The sequence below is a fragment of the Mauremys reevesii genome, linkage group 1 (genome assembly GCF_016161935.1).
Source record: "Mauremys reevesii isolate NIE-2019 linkage group 1, ASM1616193v1, whole genome shotgun sequence".
NCBI lineage: Eukaryota > Metazoa > Chordata > Testudines > Geoemydidae > Mauremys > Mauremys reevesii.
The window spans coordinates 170370019-170389644 of NC_052623.1; the positions used below are offsets into that span (position 1 = coordinate 170370019).

At 41.0% G+C, this 19626-nt stretch overlaps 1 protein-coding gene across 2 annotated transcripts in view; it reads left to right on the plus strand.

Moving 5' to 3' along the window:
• Positions 1-19626, plus strand: part of GRIK1 (glutamate ionotropic receptor kainate type subunit 1) — a 244174-nt gene that overhangs the window by 99159 nt on the left and 125389 nt on the right. For both annotated transcript variants that reach the window (XM_039520738.1, XM_039520739.1), the window contains exons 2-3: positions 14440-14607; positions 17180-17437. In XM_039520738.1, the coding sequence (XP_039376672.1) occupies positions 14440-14607; positions 17180-17437 (426 nt within the window). The remainder of the gene's footprint in view (positions 1-14439; positions 14608-17179; positions 17438-19626) is intronic.

Genomic DNA, 19626 nt, shown 5'->3' on the forward strand with positions numbered 1-19626 from the left:
CGGCGGCGACGCCTCTCGCTGATGCCACTTGCTGTCGACAAGTGATGTCATCGAGAGGCGTCGCCGCCAAAATGCCGCCGAAATTCAGCGGCATTTCGGCGGGTGCTCCACCGCCACAATGGTCCTTCGGCTGGCGCCCGCCAGCGAAAAAGGTTGGGGACCACTGATCTAGACCATTGCTGACAGGGGTTTGTCTAACCTGCTCTTAAAAGAATCCAATGACAGAGATTCCTCAACCTCTCTAGGCAATTTATTCCAGTGCTTAACCACTCTGACAGCTTTTCCTATGTCCAACCTAAACCTCCCAGTTGAGGCCTTATCAGCGCAGAGTAGAATGGAAGAATTACTTTTCATGTCTTGTTTACAACACACCTGCTAATACATCCCAGAATGATGTTTGCTTTTTTTGTAACAGTGTTATACTATTGACTCATTTAGCTTGTGATCCACTATGACCCTCACATCCCTTTCTGCTGTACTCCTTCCTAGGCAGTCATTTCCCAGTTTGTATGTGTGCAACTGATTGTTCTTTCGTAAGTGGAGTACTTAGGATTTGTCCTTCATAAATGTCATCCTATTACAGTTTCTCCACTTTGTCAAGATCATTTTGATCATTTCTCCAGTTTGTCAAACTTATGGGGGGAGGGATAGCTCAGTGGTTTGAGCATTAGCCTGGTAACTCCAGGGGTGTGAGTTCAGCCCTTAAGGGGGCCACTTAGGGATCTGGGGCAAAATCATACTTGGTCCTGGTAGTGAAGACAGGGGGCTGAACTCAATGACCTTTCAGGGTCCCTTCCAATTCTATGAGATAGGTATATCTCTATATGTTACTATTATTATATTATTTTGAATTTTAATCCTATTCTCCAAAACACTTGCAACTCCTCCCAGCTTGGTATCATCTGCAAACTTTAAGTGTACTCTATGCCATTATTTAAAGCATTAATGAAGATACTGAGCAGAACTGGAACCAAAACTAATCCCTGTGGGGACCCCACATGATGTGCCCTTCCAGCTTGACTGTGAACCACTGATAACTACTCTCTGGGAATGGTTTTCCAATCAGTTATGCACCCACCTTATAGTAGCTCCATCTAGGTTATATTTTCCTACTTTGTTTATGAGAAGACCATGTGAGACAGTATCAAAAGCTTTACTAAAGTCAAGATATACCACATCTACCATTTTCCCCCCATCCACAATGCTTGTTACCTTGTCAAAGAAAGCTATTAGGTTGGTTTGACAGAATTTGTTCTTGACAAATCCATGCTGACTGTTACTTATCACCTTATTATCTTCTAGGTGTTTGCAAATTGATTGCTTAATTATTTCCTCCATTATCTTTCCAGGTACTGAAGTTACATTGACTGGCCTGTAATTCCCCAGGTTGTCCTTATTCCTCTTTTTATAGATGGGCTAATATAGTGCTATTTTCTAGTCTTCTGGAATCTCTCCAATCTTCTATGGCTTTTCCAAGATAATCGCTAATGGCTCAGATATCTCCTCAGTCAGCTTCTTGAGTATTCTAGGATGTATTTAATCAGGCACTGATGAATCATAGAAGTTTAGGGTTGGAAGAGACCTCAGGAGGTCATATAGTCCAACCCCCTGCTCAAAGCAGGACCAACACCATCCCAGCCAGGGCTTTGTCAAACCAGGCCTTAAAAACCTCTAAGGATGGAGATTCCACCACCTCCATAGGTAATTCATTCCAATGCTTCACCACCCTCTTAGTGAAATAGTGTTTCCTAATATCCAACCTAGACCTCCCCCTCTACCACCTGAGACCACTGCTCTGTGTTCTGTCATCTGCCACCACTGAGAACAGCCAAGCTCTATCCTCTTTGGAACCCCCCCTTTCAAGTAGTTGAAGGCTGCTATCAACTCCCCCCTCACTCTTCTCTTCTGCAGACTAAATAAGCCCAGTTCCTTCAGCTTCTCCTCATAAATCATGTGTCCCAGCCCCCTAATTATTTTCGTTGCCCTCTGCTGGACTCTTTGCAATTTGTCTACATCCTTTCTGTAGTGGGGGCGGGGAGCAAAACTGGTCTCAGTGCTCCAGATGTGGCCTCATGAATGCTGAATAGAGAGGAATAATCAATTCCCTCAATCTGCTCTTTCAAGGCAAGTTGCTCTTTCAAGGCAAGTTGCTCCTGGGGAGAACATCTCAGTAATAATCCCCTTAGCACAGGCACTGCAAATCTGCTCAGTCCTTCCTCTCTCTCTCTCTCTTCACACTGCATTTAATAGCCAGACAAAATCTAGGCCTGTCTGTGGAACTTGATAACTGGGGCCAAATTCCTCCCTTGCCTTCCTTCCCTCCCCCAACCCAAACTCAAGTGTTCCTTCAAAATACACACACAGCTGTGGTGAAGGCAGAATAGGAAACCACGTGAATAAGACACACATTACATCACATATTCAATTTCTGCTTGCTTGATCTCACCACTAGAAAATAATTGAAAGTGTACGTAGCAAGGTGGTCACTTTCTAAACTTCTAGTCACTCACAGATTTTGCACTTTTAAAATGATTCAAAATGTGGTAGGCACTGCCACTTCACGGCAAAAGTTAAGTATATCAAGTCAATCAACCTTTAAAAGAGTTCATCAATTTGGATATTCTGGAACATGAACCATGTCAATTGAGCCTTTGGGAAATATGTCCAAACTTGCAAGCTTAATTCAAAAAGATCCCACTGGAAAAGGTATATCTTCAAGTATGACCTTTTTTTAAAAAAAATACCATTTTCATTCTGCTCTTCTAAAGGATGAAAACCTACTTGAATGCAGTCCCTTGTTAGCATGCAGAAATCTATAAAAATTCTGGACTTGATTTACAAACAGAATATTTTGGATGGTGTAGTGTTTTATCACTTTTGTACCAAGATCCTTTTCCTCTTTTGCATACTTCAGCTGGACCTTTAAATAGTGATTGTTCACTAGAGGTTATATTCAGACCTGGTTTGAGTGAGTACAACTCCAGTGAAGTCAAAGGAGACACATCTATTTCCACAAGGTCTGAATTTGAAATCCGGTTTCAACCAGTGTTCCAGTATTGTATAATTAAACACTAAATATGTTGCATGAAAAAACATGAAGGTTGAGTCCCTGTGAGAGTTGACTGCAAATAAATCAAAGTTTGAATTCAGGATGCCAAAGCACTCTAGGTCTGATCCTGTGTCCAGTGAGGTTAATGGCAAAGTTCCCACAGCCCTCAATGGTGCAGGATCAAGGCCTAAATGCACATCCACAAGTGGTCATAAAAAGCACAGGGTACTAAAAATTATTAATCATTGAAACCAATGGAGATGCACCCACTTACACCAAGTCTGAATTTGGCTTTGTAAGTGCAAAAGATGGTTATTACAGGTGTAGAGCAGTTAATGACTCTTATTATGAACCAGTTCTTAATATACTGTAGAGTTTCTTCAGGTCATGTCTAAGTGAAATGTGAGCCAATTTCTAGAGTAATCATATGTAAGTCAATGTACCGAAACATTAAAAACACAGATACACTTAAACTGTCCATTCAAATAATAAATCTTACTTGATTTTTTCCCATTAAAATATCAGTGCTTCAGAAAACCTCTTTCCTATGAAGGGCGGTCACGGGAAACATTTCTGCCCTTCATGGGTTTTCCAATAAGGGTATATCTACACTGCAGTCAGACTGCACATATAGGCATCCCCAGCCAGCTTTGACTGAAATAGCTACTGTGACCACACTGCTATTTTTAGCAAGCTAGCTCCATCAAAGCTAGCTTGGATATATCTATAGGTGCTGCAATCACATCTCCCGATAGCAGAGTAGACATCCTCAACGGAGACTGCAGCTTTCGTTCCCAAACAGGATTCCATGGTAACTACACAAGTGGGAAGTTGTCTGGAGAGAAATGGACACCAGTCTGCCCAGCAATGCCATGTCCCACATTCTCTGCCCCCCAGATAGCTGCTGTGCACTGCCACAGCCTGATCCCCGAATGGAGGTTTTAATTGCCAGGGACTTCTGCCATGCATTATGTCTGTATAAGCAGGAGACAGAATGACGACTAATTTGGCTCAGTTAGGTTCCTGCATTACCTCTATTACAGCAACAGCTCCTGTTATCTGCTGCCAGCTCTTCCAAAAGACCAGGGGTAAGCAACCTTTCAGAAGTGGTGTGCCGAGTCTTCATTTATTCACTCTAATGTAAGGTTTTGCGTGCCAGTAATACATTTTAAAGTTTTTAGAAGGTCTCTTTCTATAAGTCTATAATATGTAACTAAACTATTGTTGTATGTAAAGTAAATAAGGTTTTTAAAATGTTTAAGAAGCTTAATTTAAAATTAAATTAAAATGCAGAGCTCCCCGGATCGGTGGCCAGAACCCAGGCAGTGTGAGTGCCACTGAAAATCAGCTCGCGTGCCGCCTTTGGCACTTGTGCCATAGGTTGCCTACCCCTGCAATAGACATTGCCATATCACAGCAATTATTATGATTTAAACACCTGTATCTCATCAATGATGATAGAAACTTGTGGCAGCATGTTCAGTGGTGCTGAGCACCCACAATTAGCATTGACCGAAAACCAGACCATTAGCATCCACGGGTGGGATGCTCAAGAGAGCCTAGACACCTCATTCCTATTTAATTCAATGGGCAATAAATGCCTCAGAACGTTCAAACAGCCCACTGGATGCCTATTTGTATTTTATACATGCCTTTAAAAGTCTGGCCCTTAGTGACATCAGGTATGTCTACACTGCCGTAAAACATGTGCTGCTGGTCCCAGCTGACTCGGGCAACGGGGTTATAAAACTGCACTATAGATGTCCTGGCTCAGACTGGAGCCCAAGCCCAAGCATCTAAACTACAATTTTATAGCTCCTCAGCTGAAGTCAGCTGACACGGGTCAGCCACAGGTGTTTTATTGCAGAGTAGACATACCTTTTGGGGCCTAAGTGATGTAGGAGTGACTCTCAGTGGGATATGTTCTCCTAAGTCACTTATGTGCTTTTTTAAATCGCAGCCTGCATGAAGAACATCGAACTGAAAAAGGAGAATTTGACAGTGTTGGGACACTTCATGCCAGTCTTGATAATAGCTTTAGCTATAAATCTCAGCTGTACTTCTTGTCTACCATTCTGCTTATGCCCTGGTTTTTCATTTTTAGGGGGTTTAAGTACAGCCTGTTCCGCATTTTCAAATACAGGGGTTTTAATATGTGAGTCCCAGACTGAGTATGAAACTTTTGAAAATACATTTAATTGTGTTTTTTAAACCCTCTGTATTTGGTCACTTGAATTGTTCCCAGTGTTCCAAGTCCCACAGCCTCTGGTGTTCTCTGAGCCCGGGCTCTTGGAGTCATGTGAATATTAGAATCTCATTATTTCTTTTAAATGAAAGCTAAGTTGCTAGGCCTCATGGTTGTGGAGAAAAACTTGAAAATGTCACATGAATACACTATATGGGTTCACAAACCAGAAGGCAATTAAAAAGAACTCTTATTTTTAATCCCTCAAGATTTAAGCCAATCTCATGGGTTCTGTGGTCCTGATTTATGATTTTTTAAACACTTATAGTTGGCAATATTGTTTTCCTTTAGTTCCCCAGTCATGCTAAAAGACTTCCCTTTTGCTGGCATGCATCCTGTAAGTACTATTTACATAGCAGGAGAAAGCAGAGTTTACTAGAGAAAATCTATTAAAAATATTGGAGAGAAATTCAGTGGACCCTATTATAAACTCAATCCTTGCTGGAAATTTTCTGGGAGGACTAGTGCCGCAAGGAGACCTGCAACTGATCACAAAAGAGAGAGGGCAGTCATGTATATGTTGTAGTGCTCCTTGACTGATTGGAGTGAGTTTGGGTTGGGAAGCATTCAATAGGTTTTGGAACAAAATCTGGAGTACATGCCCTGCAGCTGATGAACTCAGTAGCATGTTAGAGCAGAGCCTGGTGCTGAAAACCATCCCAGTTACTATTTATTTTGTCTGTGTGCTGTGAAAAACACTGTGCTTTCAGGCTGGCTTTCCTGCAGGGTACTCTCAAAGAGGCACTGACTATAAAAAACAAAACAAAAAACAAAACAAAATCCCACAGATAAGCTCATGTGTCAATCCTGTTTTGAGGGGTCAGAGCGTGGTATAGATTTACCCTCATGAAGCAGATGCATTTTAACACCTGTAATTTGCAGGTTAGATTTTTGGGTGACTGCTTCCAGTTTGGCTTGCTTTCTAGGGGGCTATAATGGAGAGTTACAGATGGTTTAAGAGGGATTCAGTGACTAATCAGGTTGTCCCTTACATTTGCTAGCTGGATATAAGATTAGGAAGGAAAGTACACAGAAATCTCTCTGCAAGGGGGGGGAGGGGTGTAGCACTGAAAAAACTTTTTTTGTAAATTAATTTATTGCTTGAAAAATGTCGGATTGATACGACTGACATTGAAACCATTGACATCCACTGTTGAGACACGGAACAGGGTAGAATCTCAGGCAGTAGAAGTCCAAACTTTCCCCTCTGCCCTGCCCATGCTTTGGCTCCAACATGCACAAACACCTTTGAGGATCAGTTTCCATCATGCCTATTCAATCTTGCCCGCAGTGCTAAAACTGCCATATATGATGTTTTTGTCACATTGAGAAATCTCCCTGGGAACTGGGCAGACAATAATACCCTTCATAAGAGCAACAACCTTTTGCTGCTACTGATTAGGGTTGAATTTGAATCAGGTACATAAAGGAATCAAAAGCTCTGTCCCATTAGCACTGTCTTGAGCGCCTTGGAGTGAAGCATTTTAAGAATAGGTGAGGGAAAAGAACATGATCTAGTAATGATTTTGAGTCTGTCTTAGTCCTTGACAGCTTCTTTAAATGAAGACAGATTTATATGGTTAGAAAGACTTTTGTAGCATTTTTAGGAGTGTCCACTGAAGTGTGCTTTTATGTTTTGACATTTCACTTGTTGTCGATTTTTTCTTTCAAAGGATGCATGGGGTTGATGCCTTGTCATATTAGTCAAATCGACTTGGATTCCCTTCCTCCTCCTCTTTGAACATCAGTCACTCGTATGGCTAGGGTTCTCGTCACTGTCAGACCTACCCTCGCCAAGTAGCCATTATTCCCTTATACTCACCGCGGAGGAATATTTTATACACGTGACTCTAAATGTCTTTCTTTAGCCCTTCACCGATAGTCTCTCAGTGAAAATGGTGAAAGATGGTTTTACACATCCATCCACAAAGAAGAGAGAGAGAGAGAGAGAGAGAGAGAGAGAGAGAGAGAGAGAGAGAGTGTGTGTGTGTGTGTGTACAAAAGATGTGGGACCAGATCTTGGACTCATCCATTTCACACTGATCCAGCAGTGCAAAGCAGAGGGACTTCACTTGTCATTTCAGGGCAGCTGGGGTTCCCCTGATGTACAGGGGCCAGGTGGTGTAAGGCTGGTGCATCTGTTCTACATCACGTGCTTCCATCCATCCTAAGCATGACAGGGGTATGAAAGGAAAGAGCAGGATTCCAGTGTGTTCCAGTGTTCAGTGGCTCATGAAACAGCTCCCCGGGTACTGTTTTAATCCATGGACTTCAGAGCAGCCCTTACAGTGCTCTAGGTTATAATAGTTCATCCCCTGGTGGGGCTGAGCATTAGAGTAACAGAAAAGGTGTCTTAGATCTAGCTCATAGGATGGGGAACAATGGGAGAGTTTCCAAAGAACTTGAAACAAACCTCAGCATCAGCCCCTTCTGAACAGGGCCGGCTCCAGGTTTTTTGCTGCCCTAAGCAAAAAAAAAAAAAAAAAAGCCTGGAGTGCCGCCCCTTGACAAGGGCCGCCCTAAGCACATGCTTGGAATGCTGGTGCCTAAAACCGGCCCTGCTTCTGAAAGTCCTCTCCAGGTTTCGTGTTAAACTGCATCATTTCAGGAGCATTGTTTATATCTAGTGTATTGATTTTTTTTCTTGTAGAGCCCTCTGGTTAATTCATTTTTAAAATGTTGTACAATCTTCACTTGCATTTAATTGCAGCATCTGATAAGTATGATAAAGAACTAGTTTATCACTTAAACTTCTGTTTCTCTTCTAATCTGGAGCTCACAACAAACATGATTGTGAGGTAGTGAACTATCACTTTATATTATTATAAATTGTTAAAATTTATAATAAATTATAAATAATAAACACCCTGCTTCATACAGATGCATGTACAGATACGTATACATACCAATTGCATATCCAAAACTAATGCTTGCTGGCATACCCAGAGTACCTCACACACACAAATAAACACACCTGGTATGTATATGGCATAAGCCATTTTCAAAACTACTTTAACACCGTTAGTGTAGATGAGACATATCTGGAACACTTGCATAGCCCTCTAAAATACAGCAGGTATTTAAGCTATAGACAGCAGGCTTTTAGAAATACTTTCAGAGTACATTTTAATAATTTATACTACACCCCTCCCCCCCTTGCAGAGAGATTTCTGTGGACTTTCCTTCCTAATCTTATATTCAGCTAGCAAATGTAAGGGACAACCTGATTAGTCACTGAATCCCTCTTAAACCATCTGTAACTCTCCATTATAGCCCCCTATAAATTATCACCCAATTATTATAGGAAGGTGAATTATTTAGTGCAAGAATTTGTTAAATTTCTTCAGCAATATTATGAATAGACTACAGCAAGATGCATTTTATTCACTATCATTTTTAACGATGGCTGGTGAAGGATTTAGTCTGATATAACCCTTTTCACATTAGGTCACCGGCTAGAACCAAACCCAGGTCAGCAGTGATCCAAAGTTGTTCACACAAGAGTAGATTCTACCACTCTTACACTGAGCAGCACCTTACTCTGTAAAGAATCCCTTTTTTTGTATGATTTAACAGGAGTCTATTCAAATCCAGACATTATTCAGCATGAAGAAGGGTGGTGGCATCTTGTCCTAAACAACTATGAACAATCAGATAGCTGCTTGTTGGCCTCTGAAAATAATCAGTTTAGTGGTTTCAGGCCAGTTTCCAATGAAAAAGCATCCAGCATTTGATGGCTGTGCATCTGATTAGTTCAACTAAACACCCTGCTTCATACAGATGCATGTACAGATACGTATACATACCAATTGCATATCCAAAACTAATGCTTGCTGGCATACCCGGAGTACCTCACACACATAAATAAACGCACCTGGTATGTATATGGCATAAGCCATTTTCAAAACTACTTTAACACCGTTAGTGTAGATGAGACATATCTGGAACACTTGCATAGCCCTCTAAAATACAGCAGGTATTTAAGCTATAGACAGCAGGCTTTTAGAAATACTTTCAGAGTACATTTTTAGAGTACAACAATGCATATACAATTCTCACTGAGATTGCTTTGCAATGATATTCTAATGAGGATTCTGTCCTTTACAGTAATATTCTTAGGATGTGCATTTTTTCCTCTAAAAAAAAAATCAGCTTGCAGCTTTCATGGACACTTCTTATTTGGAGACCAAAAAAGTTCGATGTAAAATTCTGCTTTTTAAGTATAAATGACTACAGTGATATATATTAACTATTAATCTTAATTTCTCTTTGTTTTTTCTGAGTGTACTTAGAAGGTGACCGATAACATCTGAAAAAGTGTGGTCTTAAATACAGACTAACTTAAATATTTCTAGTTTTCCCCAATGTAGTAAAGAGAGTAGTATCAATAGATGCCTTGCTCCTGCACGGAAATCAATAAGGCTGTGTGCAGGCACAGGGATCTGCCCACATGAATCTCATTCAGGATTAGGGCCCTTTAAATTGGCATGTAGGTTGCAAATGATTGGGCCACAATAATGATGATGTAAATATTCCAGTGGAGGCTCTTAGGTTCTTCTGCATTGGGGGTGGGAAGATGCCTGCATTTACAAATGTGCATGTGGTGTATGAAGCACCCAAAATCTGAGAGATCAAACCATTTAAAGTATTTCAGGAAACTAAAGTTATAGAAGCATAAAATATGTAGCAAGCAAGACAGAGGAGATGTTTTGCTAAGATAATAGTTTAAAGAAACCAACGGCAAGAAAAAGAGGATGGCATACTATATAGACAGACCCTGACTTGCTTTAGCACAGAATTACCTCTGTTTGGGAATAGATTTAGTCAATGTTTGTATATGTTGGAAGAGGACTGGACTCAAAAGATCAAATCCTGATGCCTTATTCAGGTGAGCAGTCTAAGCAACTGAGTAAGGAGAACAGGATCTGGCACACAGAGAATGTCCAACACTTCCCATTATAAGACCCTGTTTTCAGTTGATTATAACTTTGCCATATATCAATGAGACAGCTGTTTAGCCAACTTCATTGCCACTCTGTATACATGCCATTCAAGTTGCATTGCTAATTACCCCTAAAGATAACCATAGTATTCACTGCAGATGTATACACTCATCTTCAGGGGTAAGTAGCAATGCAACTTGAGGAGGAAAAAGATGAACACCAAAAAAGCAAGGCTGAGTGAGTGGCAAATCAGTTGTATCTTCTTATCCTAAGACCAAGAGGCTGGGGCTGTAATCCAAGAGAGGAGAAATATTGTCGGCTGATGAGAGGAAGGAAGGTAAATTGTGGTTAACCAAAGGAATGGTAAACTGGTTGGTAATGCCACTGTTCATTATCAAAAAGAATTCTAGGACCTGAAACAATCATGCAGTCAGAGTTAACCCTGCAGTACATAACTTAAATAAGAACATTGCTTTAGATGTGATACGCTACTTTATATGGATTAGAGAGGTAATATTATGTTGCATATTTAAAGAGTAGCTATAGAAAGAGATTACATTGCCATCTTGTTTTCTTTTGATAGCTTCTAGTTCTTTTACTGCTGAGTTAAAATGCAAAGCAGGTCTTAATTCCACTGTGTGTTTCCCTTTCCTGATTGTCAGCTAATGACTACACTAAACCTATATTGGTGACATCAAAACTGCAAGAGATTGCAGTACATTAGCTGAATATAGTCTGATGAACAGAAAATATAAAGCGATATCTGGTGCTTAAATTTCACAAGGGGGAAATGGGAAAATATTTAACTGAGAAATCCAAAAGGAGTAAATTATGCTTGCTAAATCAAGTACTGAATCTGGAGATTGCTGTTTAAAGGAGCTTTTTTTAAAAAAAAAGACTATTTGTTATGCATTCATCAAATCGCAGTGTTCCCAGAAAGCCTGAATGTGTTTTTGGCATAAAAAAGTCCCTAGAGGTTAGTATATATTCCAGTCACCACAAATCAGACGTCTAAGCACCAGGTCAGGAAGACCTGAGAACCCTGAAACATACTAGCCTTCCTTCCGCCTAAACTTCCCTCTGAGAAGACACCAAGGCATTCCACTATAATGTTCAATTCATCTAAAAAAAAGAACAAAAACCCAACCACACCCGTTACTCTCAAAAAGGCTCTTCCTTGGAAATCTCACCTCAAGTTTCCAGAAAGACCTACTTTAAGTTGACAGCAGTATAATCAGGAGCAGACCAAATAGATTTTATTTTCTGGCTTCCGAAATTAGAACAGAAGCAGAACAGAACCTAGGAATTAATATAGTTGTCCATGTGGAATGGCATGCAGCCATGATCCTATCAGATTTTACAAGTTGAAGAAGAGTTGAGTCAGTATTTGGGTGGGACATCTCCCAAAAACCACCTACCTACATGCTGCAAGAAGTATTGTGGGTGATTATTCAATAGGTAGTGTTCTCCCCTTTGAGAAACTGCTGAACCAATTCTCCAGCATGGTGCTAGTGGGCACTGTGTTGCAGGAAGCATCGTTTTTCTTGAGCACTTATAAAACTTGTCAGAACAGAGACATTAGTTCTAGTTCCTTCACCAAATTCCAACTTCAGAAGCTGCATTCTATCTACTTACATTTCTCCCTGCAGTTTCAATTGGATAGCAGCATTCTTTATCCTTCATTGTTGTGCGACATTTCTGTGTGCTGTTAAACTGCTGGAATTTTTCACCCCAGAAGTAGTTTCATTTCACTAGTGGATAAAATGATCCCTGCATACAGTTTAAGGGGCCAGATTTGCTCCCATTAAGGCCCCATTCCTCCAAGTGGCTCCATGTGGGTGGACCCACCATGGTGTCAATACAATGTTAATATGAGAGTTTAAATTTTTCAAGTAATGAAGTGTTAAAGTTAAGGCTCCAATAGCAACATTAACTCATGTTGCACACATGCAGCATCTTCCCTTCCTGCCTTTCTTGCTAAATGGTTACCAGTAACTTAATATATTTCTGTTTATATTAAATATGTTACAAAATGTACAGCATACATAAGGTGCCCAAATTAATGTTGTTGTAAGATCCTTGGTCTGGATCCAGCTCTGTGGTGCAGCTGCTTTGTGGTGTAGCGCTGATGCAAAGTGTCCCACAAGCTGCTATTGCTGATCACAGGAGGATCAACCCAGCAGCACAGGCAATCCTCCAGTAGCATAGACTCCACCTCAGCTATACCAATATAGAGGGCATGGCCAAAGCATTCCTGCTGATCCTTGGCTGCTATTCAAGACCCTTGAAGTGAAGCATAACTAAGCTATACAAGATCCTTAAATAGCACAATTTAGAGCAGCTTTCACCTGCTCTGATTTACGCTAAGGTCTTAGTGCACAGCTACCCTAGACTCAAGGGCACAAATCCAACCTTTGCAGTCCTTGCTCCTGAGCTGTGCTGGGTGCTTTTCGGTGGCAGCATAAGATTTGGGCCCTTGATTTTTGTATTTCCTGACTTTTGTTAATTTTAAGTATGCAGACTTCTCTAAGCGAGGTCGTGGTTTAATATGGTCATGGCCATAATTCCTTCACAAAACCACAAAGGAGGTGGAATCATAACCCCACCCTCCTTTTCATCGGTCAGCAGGTACAGAAGCAAGTGACTACATTACCCATGAGAAGGGTGGTGCAGTGCTCAAGTTCCCCTTGCTCTCTCAGGAGCAACAGGCGGCATAAAGCTTACACAAGGCACAATGCCCCCCAGAGGTCCCACTGCGGTAGTGCATCTCTGCATAGTCCCCTTAATGCCCAGCTCTGCCTGAAATGACTAAAGTTCTCAAAGTACTTAAAATCACTTTTTAAAATCAGACCATGATCCATCTTGCCCAGTATCCTGGTTCTGACAGTGGCCCATAACAAAGCTTCTGGGGGAGCATACAGAACAGAGCAATTGTGAAGTGATCCACCCACCTTCCACTCCGGCTTCTGGCAGTCAGAGGTTTAGGGTCACTCCAGGCATGGGATTGTGTCTCTGATCATCTTGGCTAATATCCATTGATGGACCTATCCTCCATGAACTTATCCAGTTCTTTTTAAAAACCACTTATACTTTTGGCCATCACCACATCCCGGACCTTGAGTTCCGCAGGTTAGTTGTGCACTGTGTGAAAAAGTACTGCCTCTTGTTAATATTAAAACTGCTGCCTATTAATTTCATTGAGTAACCCCTGTGTTTTGTATTGTGTGAAAGGGAAAAATAACACTTCTCTATTTCCACATTATTCATGATTTAGGCTCTAAGTCACCTACATGCTTTTGAAAAGTTTATCCCAAAGTATAAGCAGCAAAGAGTCCTGTGGCACCTTGTAGACTAACAGACATACAGGGGCGGCTCCAGGCCCCAGCACGCCAAGTGCGTGCTTGGGGCGGCATGCCGCGGGGGGCACTCTGCCGGTCGCCGGGAAGGCGGCAGGCGGCTCCAGCAGACCTCCCGCAGGCGTCCCTGCGGAGGGTCCGCTGGTCCCGCAGCTTCGGTGGAGCATCCGCAGGCACGTCTGCAGGAGGTCCACCGGAGCCGCGGGACCGGCGACCGGCAGAGCGCCCCCCCGCAGCGTGCTGCCGAGCTTGGGGCAGCGAAATGGCTAGAGCCGCCCCTGCAGACATATTGGAGCATGAGCTTTCGTGGGTGAATACCCACTTCGTTGGATGCATGTGTGGGTATTCACCCACGAAAGCTCATGCTCCAATACGTCTGTTAGTCTATAAGGTGCCACAGAACTCTTTGCTGCTTTTACAGATCCAGACTAACATGGCTACCCCTCTGATACTTGACATCCTAAAGTATCAAAGAATCCTGTGGCACCTTATAGACTAACAGACGTTTTGCAGCATGAGCTTTCGTGGGTGAATACCCACTTCTTTGCATCTACTTTCTGATCCTAAAGTATGTTACTTTGAAAATATCTACATAGAACATGTGCAGCATCTTTCACAGATGTCTCTATAGGTAGTGTGTAGAATATTGATTTATTCTACAGTAATATCATGGATAAAATGAATGACCCCGCATACATTAGTCTTAAAATCCTAGTTTATTCACAGCAGAAAATATTCAGCATTTTTACTCAGGCTACTTTTGCTCATAATTTCCCTTTATCTTTTAAGTATAGTGATGAATTAAGAGGTGAATAATGCTTCTCCTTTATCTCCTTTCTTCTACAGGAGGAATATTTGAAACTGTGGAAAATGAACCTGTTAATGTTGAAGAATTAGCTTTCAAGTTTGCAGTCACCAACATTAATAGAAACAGAACACTGATGCCTAATACCACATTAACCTACGACATCCAGAGAATTAACCTCTTTGATAGTTTTGAAGCTTCAAGACGAGGTAATTATCTTAATATTTTAATCTTCTGTAATTTTTATGTTCTGTACAGTGTTATGCTTTTACGGTAGCTCAGATATTTATAGACAAAATATAGCAGGAAAATTCAGTCTACAGCATTATTGGGAGATAGTAGTTAAAGCTGGAAGACACTTATTCTTATCTAGTCTTTGATATGCTACCTATATTCTAGCTAAACCCTAACACCACCAAATGGAAGATGGCAGGGCCAACTCAATTCTCTTTAAAAAAATGGATTCAGCATAGAATTCTGAAGAAAATGAAAGCAGTCTAGAAGAGAACAGCGAGATGTCATATCTCATAATTAAGACACACTGATATACATAATTCACACCAAATTAATTCCAAGGTACTAAGCACAACGTGAATGAAGAGGTTATCCTGAAATGTTAACACTTTGCGTAACAGCAGATGGGGTTGCTGTATTCTAACAATTTATAAAAACTGGGCTTGAAAAAGTAAGAAATATATATTCTCATCCATTTATTTTCCCTGAATGGAAGACAAGTGTCTGACACCTCATCTAACATACATGCAGACTAAAAGGCAAAAACTCATTTGGGACTGTCACTTTTTCCTTGGACGCAGCCTAATCATTCATTTCTAGAAGACACCCTCAAAGTACACTAAGAGTCCATAGACAGCAGTTGAGTTCCCTGAATTAAGACACTGTCACAAAATTTGATAGAAACGAGACTAAAAAAAAGAGCCATAAATCACCAAGGATTGCGGATGTGCTTTGCAGTTCATTCATTAAAACAGTGTGAGTTACTGTAAAAGCAAATGCATACGATAAGTTTGCTAGAAGGCAAGCTCAGGATTACTGCAATAGATATGCAGACCCACATTATGAGGCTTGCTAGAAACAATGACTTGCTGACACCTTTTCAGATGTCCAAATTTTTAGTATATTTGCCTCATAGCACTCAATGTAATTTATTACACAACTGGGGGAAAAAAACAAAAAATCCAGTGAGCTGCTTCAGGCAAAACATAAAATTCCCTTGTAAGACAGTTCTTTGCAGTTTTTCTTGTTAATTTGCCTTTCAAATATCATTTCTGGACTCATGCATACTACATAGATTGTGGTAGGTTTCAACAGACAAAGAATTTCAGATTCCACAAAAAGGTCCTACACTGTAGCTACTGAGAACTACATCTAATTAGAAGATTAGAAATACTGTTAAACTCATATTTCAAACCACAAAATACAAATGTTGACTTTTTGTCCTCATAAAACATTGACAGCATCTTTATCATTTGGACATCAATACTCACAATCCTTTAATAAGGCTTGCAAATTTAACCTTGCAAAGCCATGTTTCATTTTGTGTGTGTACAGTGCTCATTTGTAAGCTGAGAAAAGAAAAAGTGCTTGATTTTGTGTCACATTGGACTAGTATCACAGATTTAAATATTAGTAGAGAAGAGCTCAGTTCATTGTAGGTGTTTGGAAATTTCAAGTAATTGCAGTTTATTTTATGTTTGTTCAACATTTCCACCAAACAAAGAATCAGATCACTGCAGGCCACACAGAATGGTTGGTTTCACCCCAACCCATAAAGATAGAAACATTTGCAGCTAGATTTCTATCACATACACAAGAGCTGTGAATTTTGTTGCATTTTAGAGTGATTAGCCTGAGGAAAAGAGGAGAGGAACAGAGAGATGTAGAGCAACATGGGGGTGGGTTTTTCTAGTTTATCGCTAGAAATAGTACATGTTATAGTGATTGGAGTAATGGTATCCTGATTTGATATGTTTTATTTCCAGAACAATCTTATTTGTTTTTCTTATGATATCACTGGCCTGGGCCTGCTGTTATGAATTTCAATGGGAATTTTGCTCTTGACCCCAGTGGGAGCAAGACTGGATCGAATATGCATTACATCATTTTGCATTTAAATGACTTCATCGCTAGAAGACAACATTTGCTTGACATTTTAAAAAATGAATATACCAATGTGCAGTGAATCTCCATTCCCCTTTTTATTGGTAGCAAAGTCCCTGACCCTTAATAGTAAATAGCAAGAAATATACACCACGAATCACAATGCCCTTGCCTCTTTATAACTCTTTGGCTTGAAATTAACAAACTAACTCATTTTGATAGCAGTTCGCCTATCATCAGGGGAACCTTTATAGTGTCTGTTGCAACTAAATGAATCTCTCCATTGTCACTCTGCCATGAAACTTAATTCATATGACATTCATTTGACATATAGGTTGTCAGCATAGCTCTAGGTTTTTCCAGGATGACACTACACTGAGTGAGGGATTTCAGCTCAGTCTGATGAAAGGTAATGAAGTGAAAGCCATCTTATTTTTATTTGCAGCGAGTTGATTCTGTGATATACTGCTCATCAGTTGTGAAATGTAAAGTATCTATAACGCAGGTGCCTTGGGGGACTGGAGAGCAGCGTGGTCACCCATTCTCAAAAGCATGTCTTTCAATACATGGAATGTACCACAAAACCAAACAAAAAATGCAGCACATTATCTGACTTTGCAGATCATTTACAGTTCTTTTCTCCCATTCCTCTCTCTTTCTCAGCATGTGACCAGCTTGCGCTTGGTGTAGCTGCACTGTTTGGACCCTCCCACAGTTCCTCGGTCAGTGCGGTACAGTCTATTTGCAATGCTCTTGAAGTTCCACATATACAGACCCGATGGAAGCACCCTACAGTGGATAACAAAGATACATTTTATATCAACCTCTACCCAGACTATGCAGCCATCAGTAGGGCAATTTTGGATTTGGTACTGTATTACAACTGGAAAATAATGACAGTAGTATATGAAGACAGTACAGGTACGTAACTGTTGGAGCATGATTATATATAAAGATATTTTGTTTAATAAAAACTGAAGGTAGTAGGATGTGGCACATATGGGAGAATTCTCCCAGGATGTAGTGTAGAAACTGATCACTTGACACACTTTTATAGGTTTTTACTTGATCAGAATTCAGAGCTGCACATTCAAGTGCTACCACCCTCATGGTACCAGCCGGTGCTTTGAGTACAGAAAGAATATGGTTTGACCACAGCTATAAAATGACATCGTGCTTTTCATCACTGAGAACAATAATACAGAATCAAATAGCTAATCTCCATAGGCTGTGCTGATTAATAGTTTGTCTGAATATGCTCTAGGAATTAATTTGGGGAAGTTCTATGGCCTGCGTTACATAGGAGGTCAGACTAGATGATCACAATGATCCCTTCTGGCCTCAGAATCTATGAATGACAGGTTGAGAATCGCACTGATGCCTAGCTCACCTGGAAGTAATTGTATGTAGAAGACTACAGTTGAGCAACTCAACTTGAAGCCCTTTTAACATGCATGATCTCTGTGTCTCCCAAAATTGTGCCCTGAAATCACCAGCCTGGTTAACAAGTGAGTACAGTATATGAAAGCCAGGCTGTGAATTCTCAAGTTGCTGCTGATGCTGCTCATCTGGGAATGAAATACAGACGAACGTATTCCTTTGTGGTGAAGCCCCCTTCCCCATGTGCACAATGTGGTATGTGGATGACACTTTCATTGCTGTACACTGGGATACCATAGAAGATCAGTATCACTAGCATCAGCAAAGAATCCTGTGGCACCTTATAGACTAACAGAACAGATATTTTCATGAGCTGCGTGGTGGGTGTGGGTGAAGAAGTGAGTAGGTATTCACCAGCTCATGCTGCTGCAAAACATCTGTTAGTCTATAAGGTGCCACAGGATTCTTTGCTGCTTCTACAGAACCAGACTAACACGGCTACCCCTCTGATAAGTATCACTAGCATGTATCCTTTTGGTCAGTGAAGCAAGAGATTTGGGGAAACTTTTGCCTTCCTGGGAACATGGTGAAGTGTTTCCAAAGGTGGTGGAAGACTAGGAATTTTTCCTGAATACTATTTAGGAATTTTTGAATATTTGAGAGACTGGATTTGCAATTGACACTGATAATCAACCCATTCAGACCATGGTGGCATATGTTAGCCACCAGGTTGGCAAAATCTAAAGCCAATTGGGAGGCCCCAGGAAAAATGGGCACCCCTGTGCACCCACCCACTCCGCTCTGACCCCATTTCCCCAGCAGGAATGTCAGGGGTAGGGGCGGAGGGGACTGCAGGTGGAAGAGGTAGGGAGGGGCCCCCACTTGCACTGGCCCAGGGCCCCACAAACCCCTAATCTGCCTCTGAGCAGCCATAGTCTAAACTAACGTGCAGACACAGGCTTAAAGTTCAGGGTCTGCAACCTACCTGTTGCAGGAAAAGTGTATATGCAACATTCCATTTACAGCTTATAGAAATTTGCAAACTGTCAGATCACAAAACATAGAAACTCCAAGCAAAAAGGGATACAGACACATTTTTTCTTAGGGCACCCCAGAGACTCAGATGAAATGACATTTAAGGGCAACACCCATAAATCACTAAGGCAATTCTTTACCATGCTTCCAAAAACAATGCAGAGGCAGGGGAACTGATCACACTTGCATTTTAGACAAATGCAGCACACACTCATATACACTCTCTTCTCAATGTAAGCCAAAAAAAGCAAACAAAACAAAAAATATCAAGGCTGAAGTTGTATAGCCTCAGCTTCCAACAGCCAGTTGAGAGTAATCCCATTCTAAAGTCTTTATTCAGTCAAAAACCTCTACGTTACATTAGTTAAGAGCTTTGGCTAAGAAAATGCTTCAGGGTTGAGTCCACTACCAGCACCCAAGGAACCCTGGATACATTCCTGTCTCTCTGGAATTCATGCAAACTGCCTCTTATAACACAGCAGGAGGAGGGTGGAGTCTTTAGCAACACAGTCCCTACTACCCCAGGAGTCAAGGTATTAAGATTACAATATAGTGTGGGATTTTAAAAAAGTGCTCCATGTTAGCATAACTCCAACATCAATGGCACAGTTATACTAAGGCTTTGTCTTTACTGCCAGAAATGATTGCTTTTATAGCAGGATAGCTAACCAGTGTTGGCTATCGCTCTAAAATCC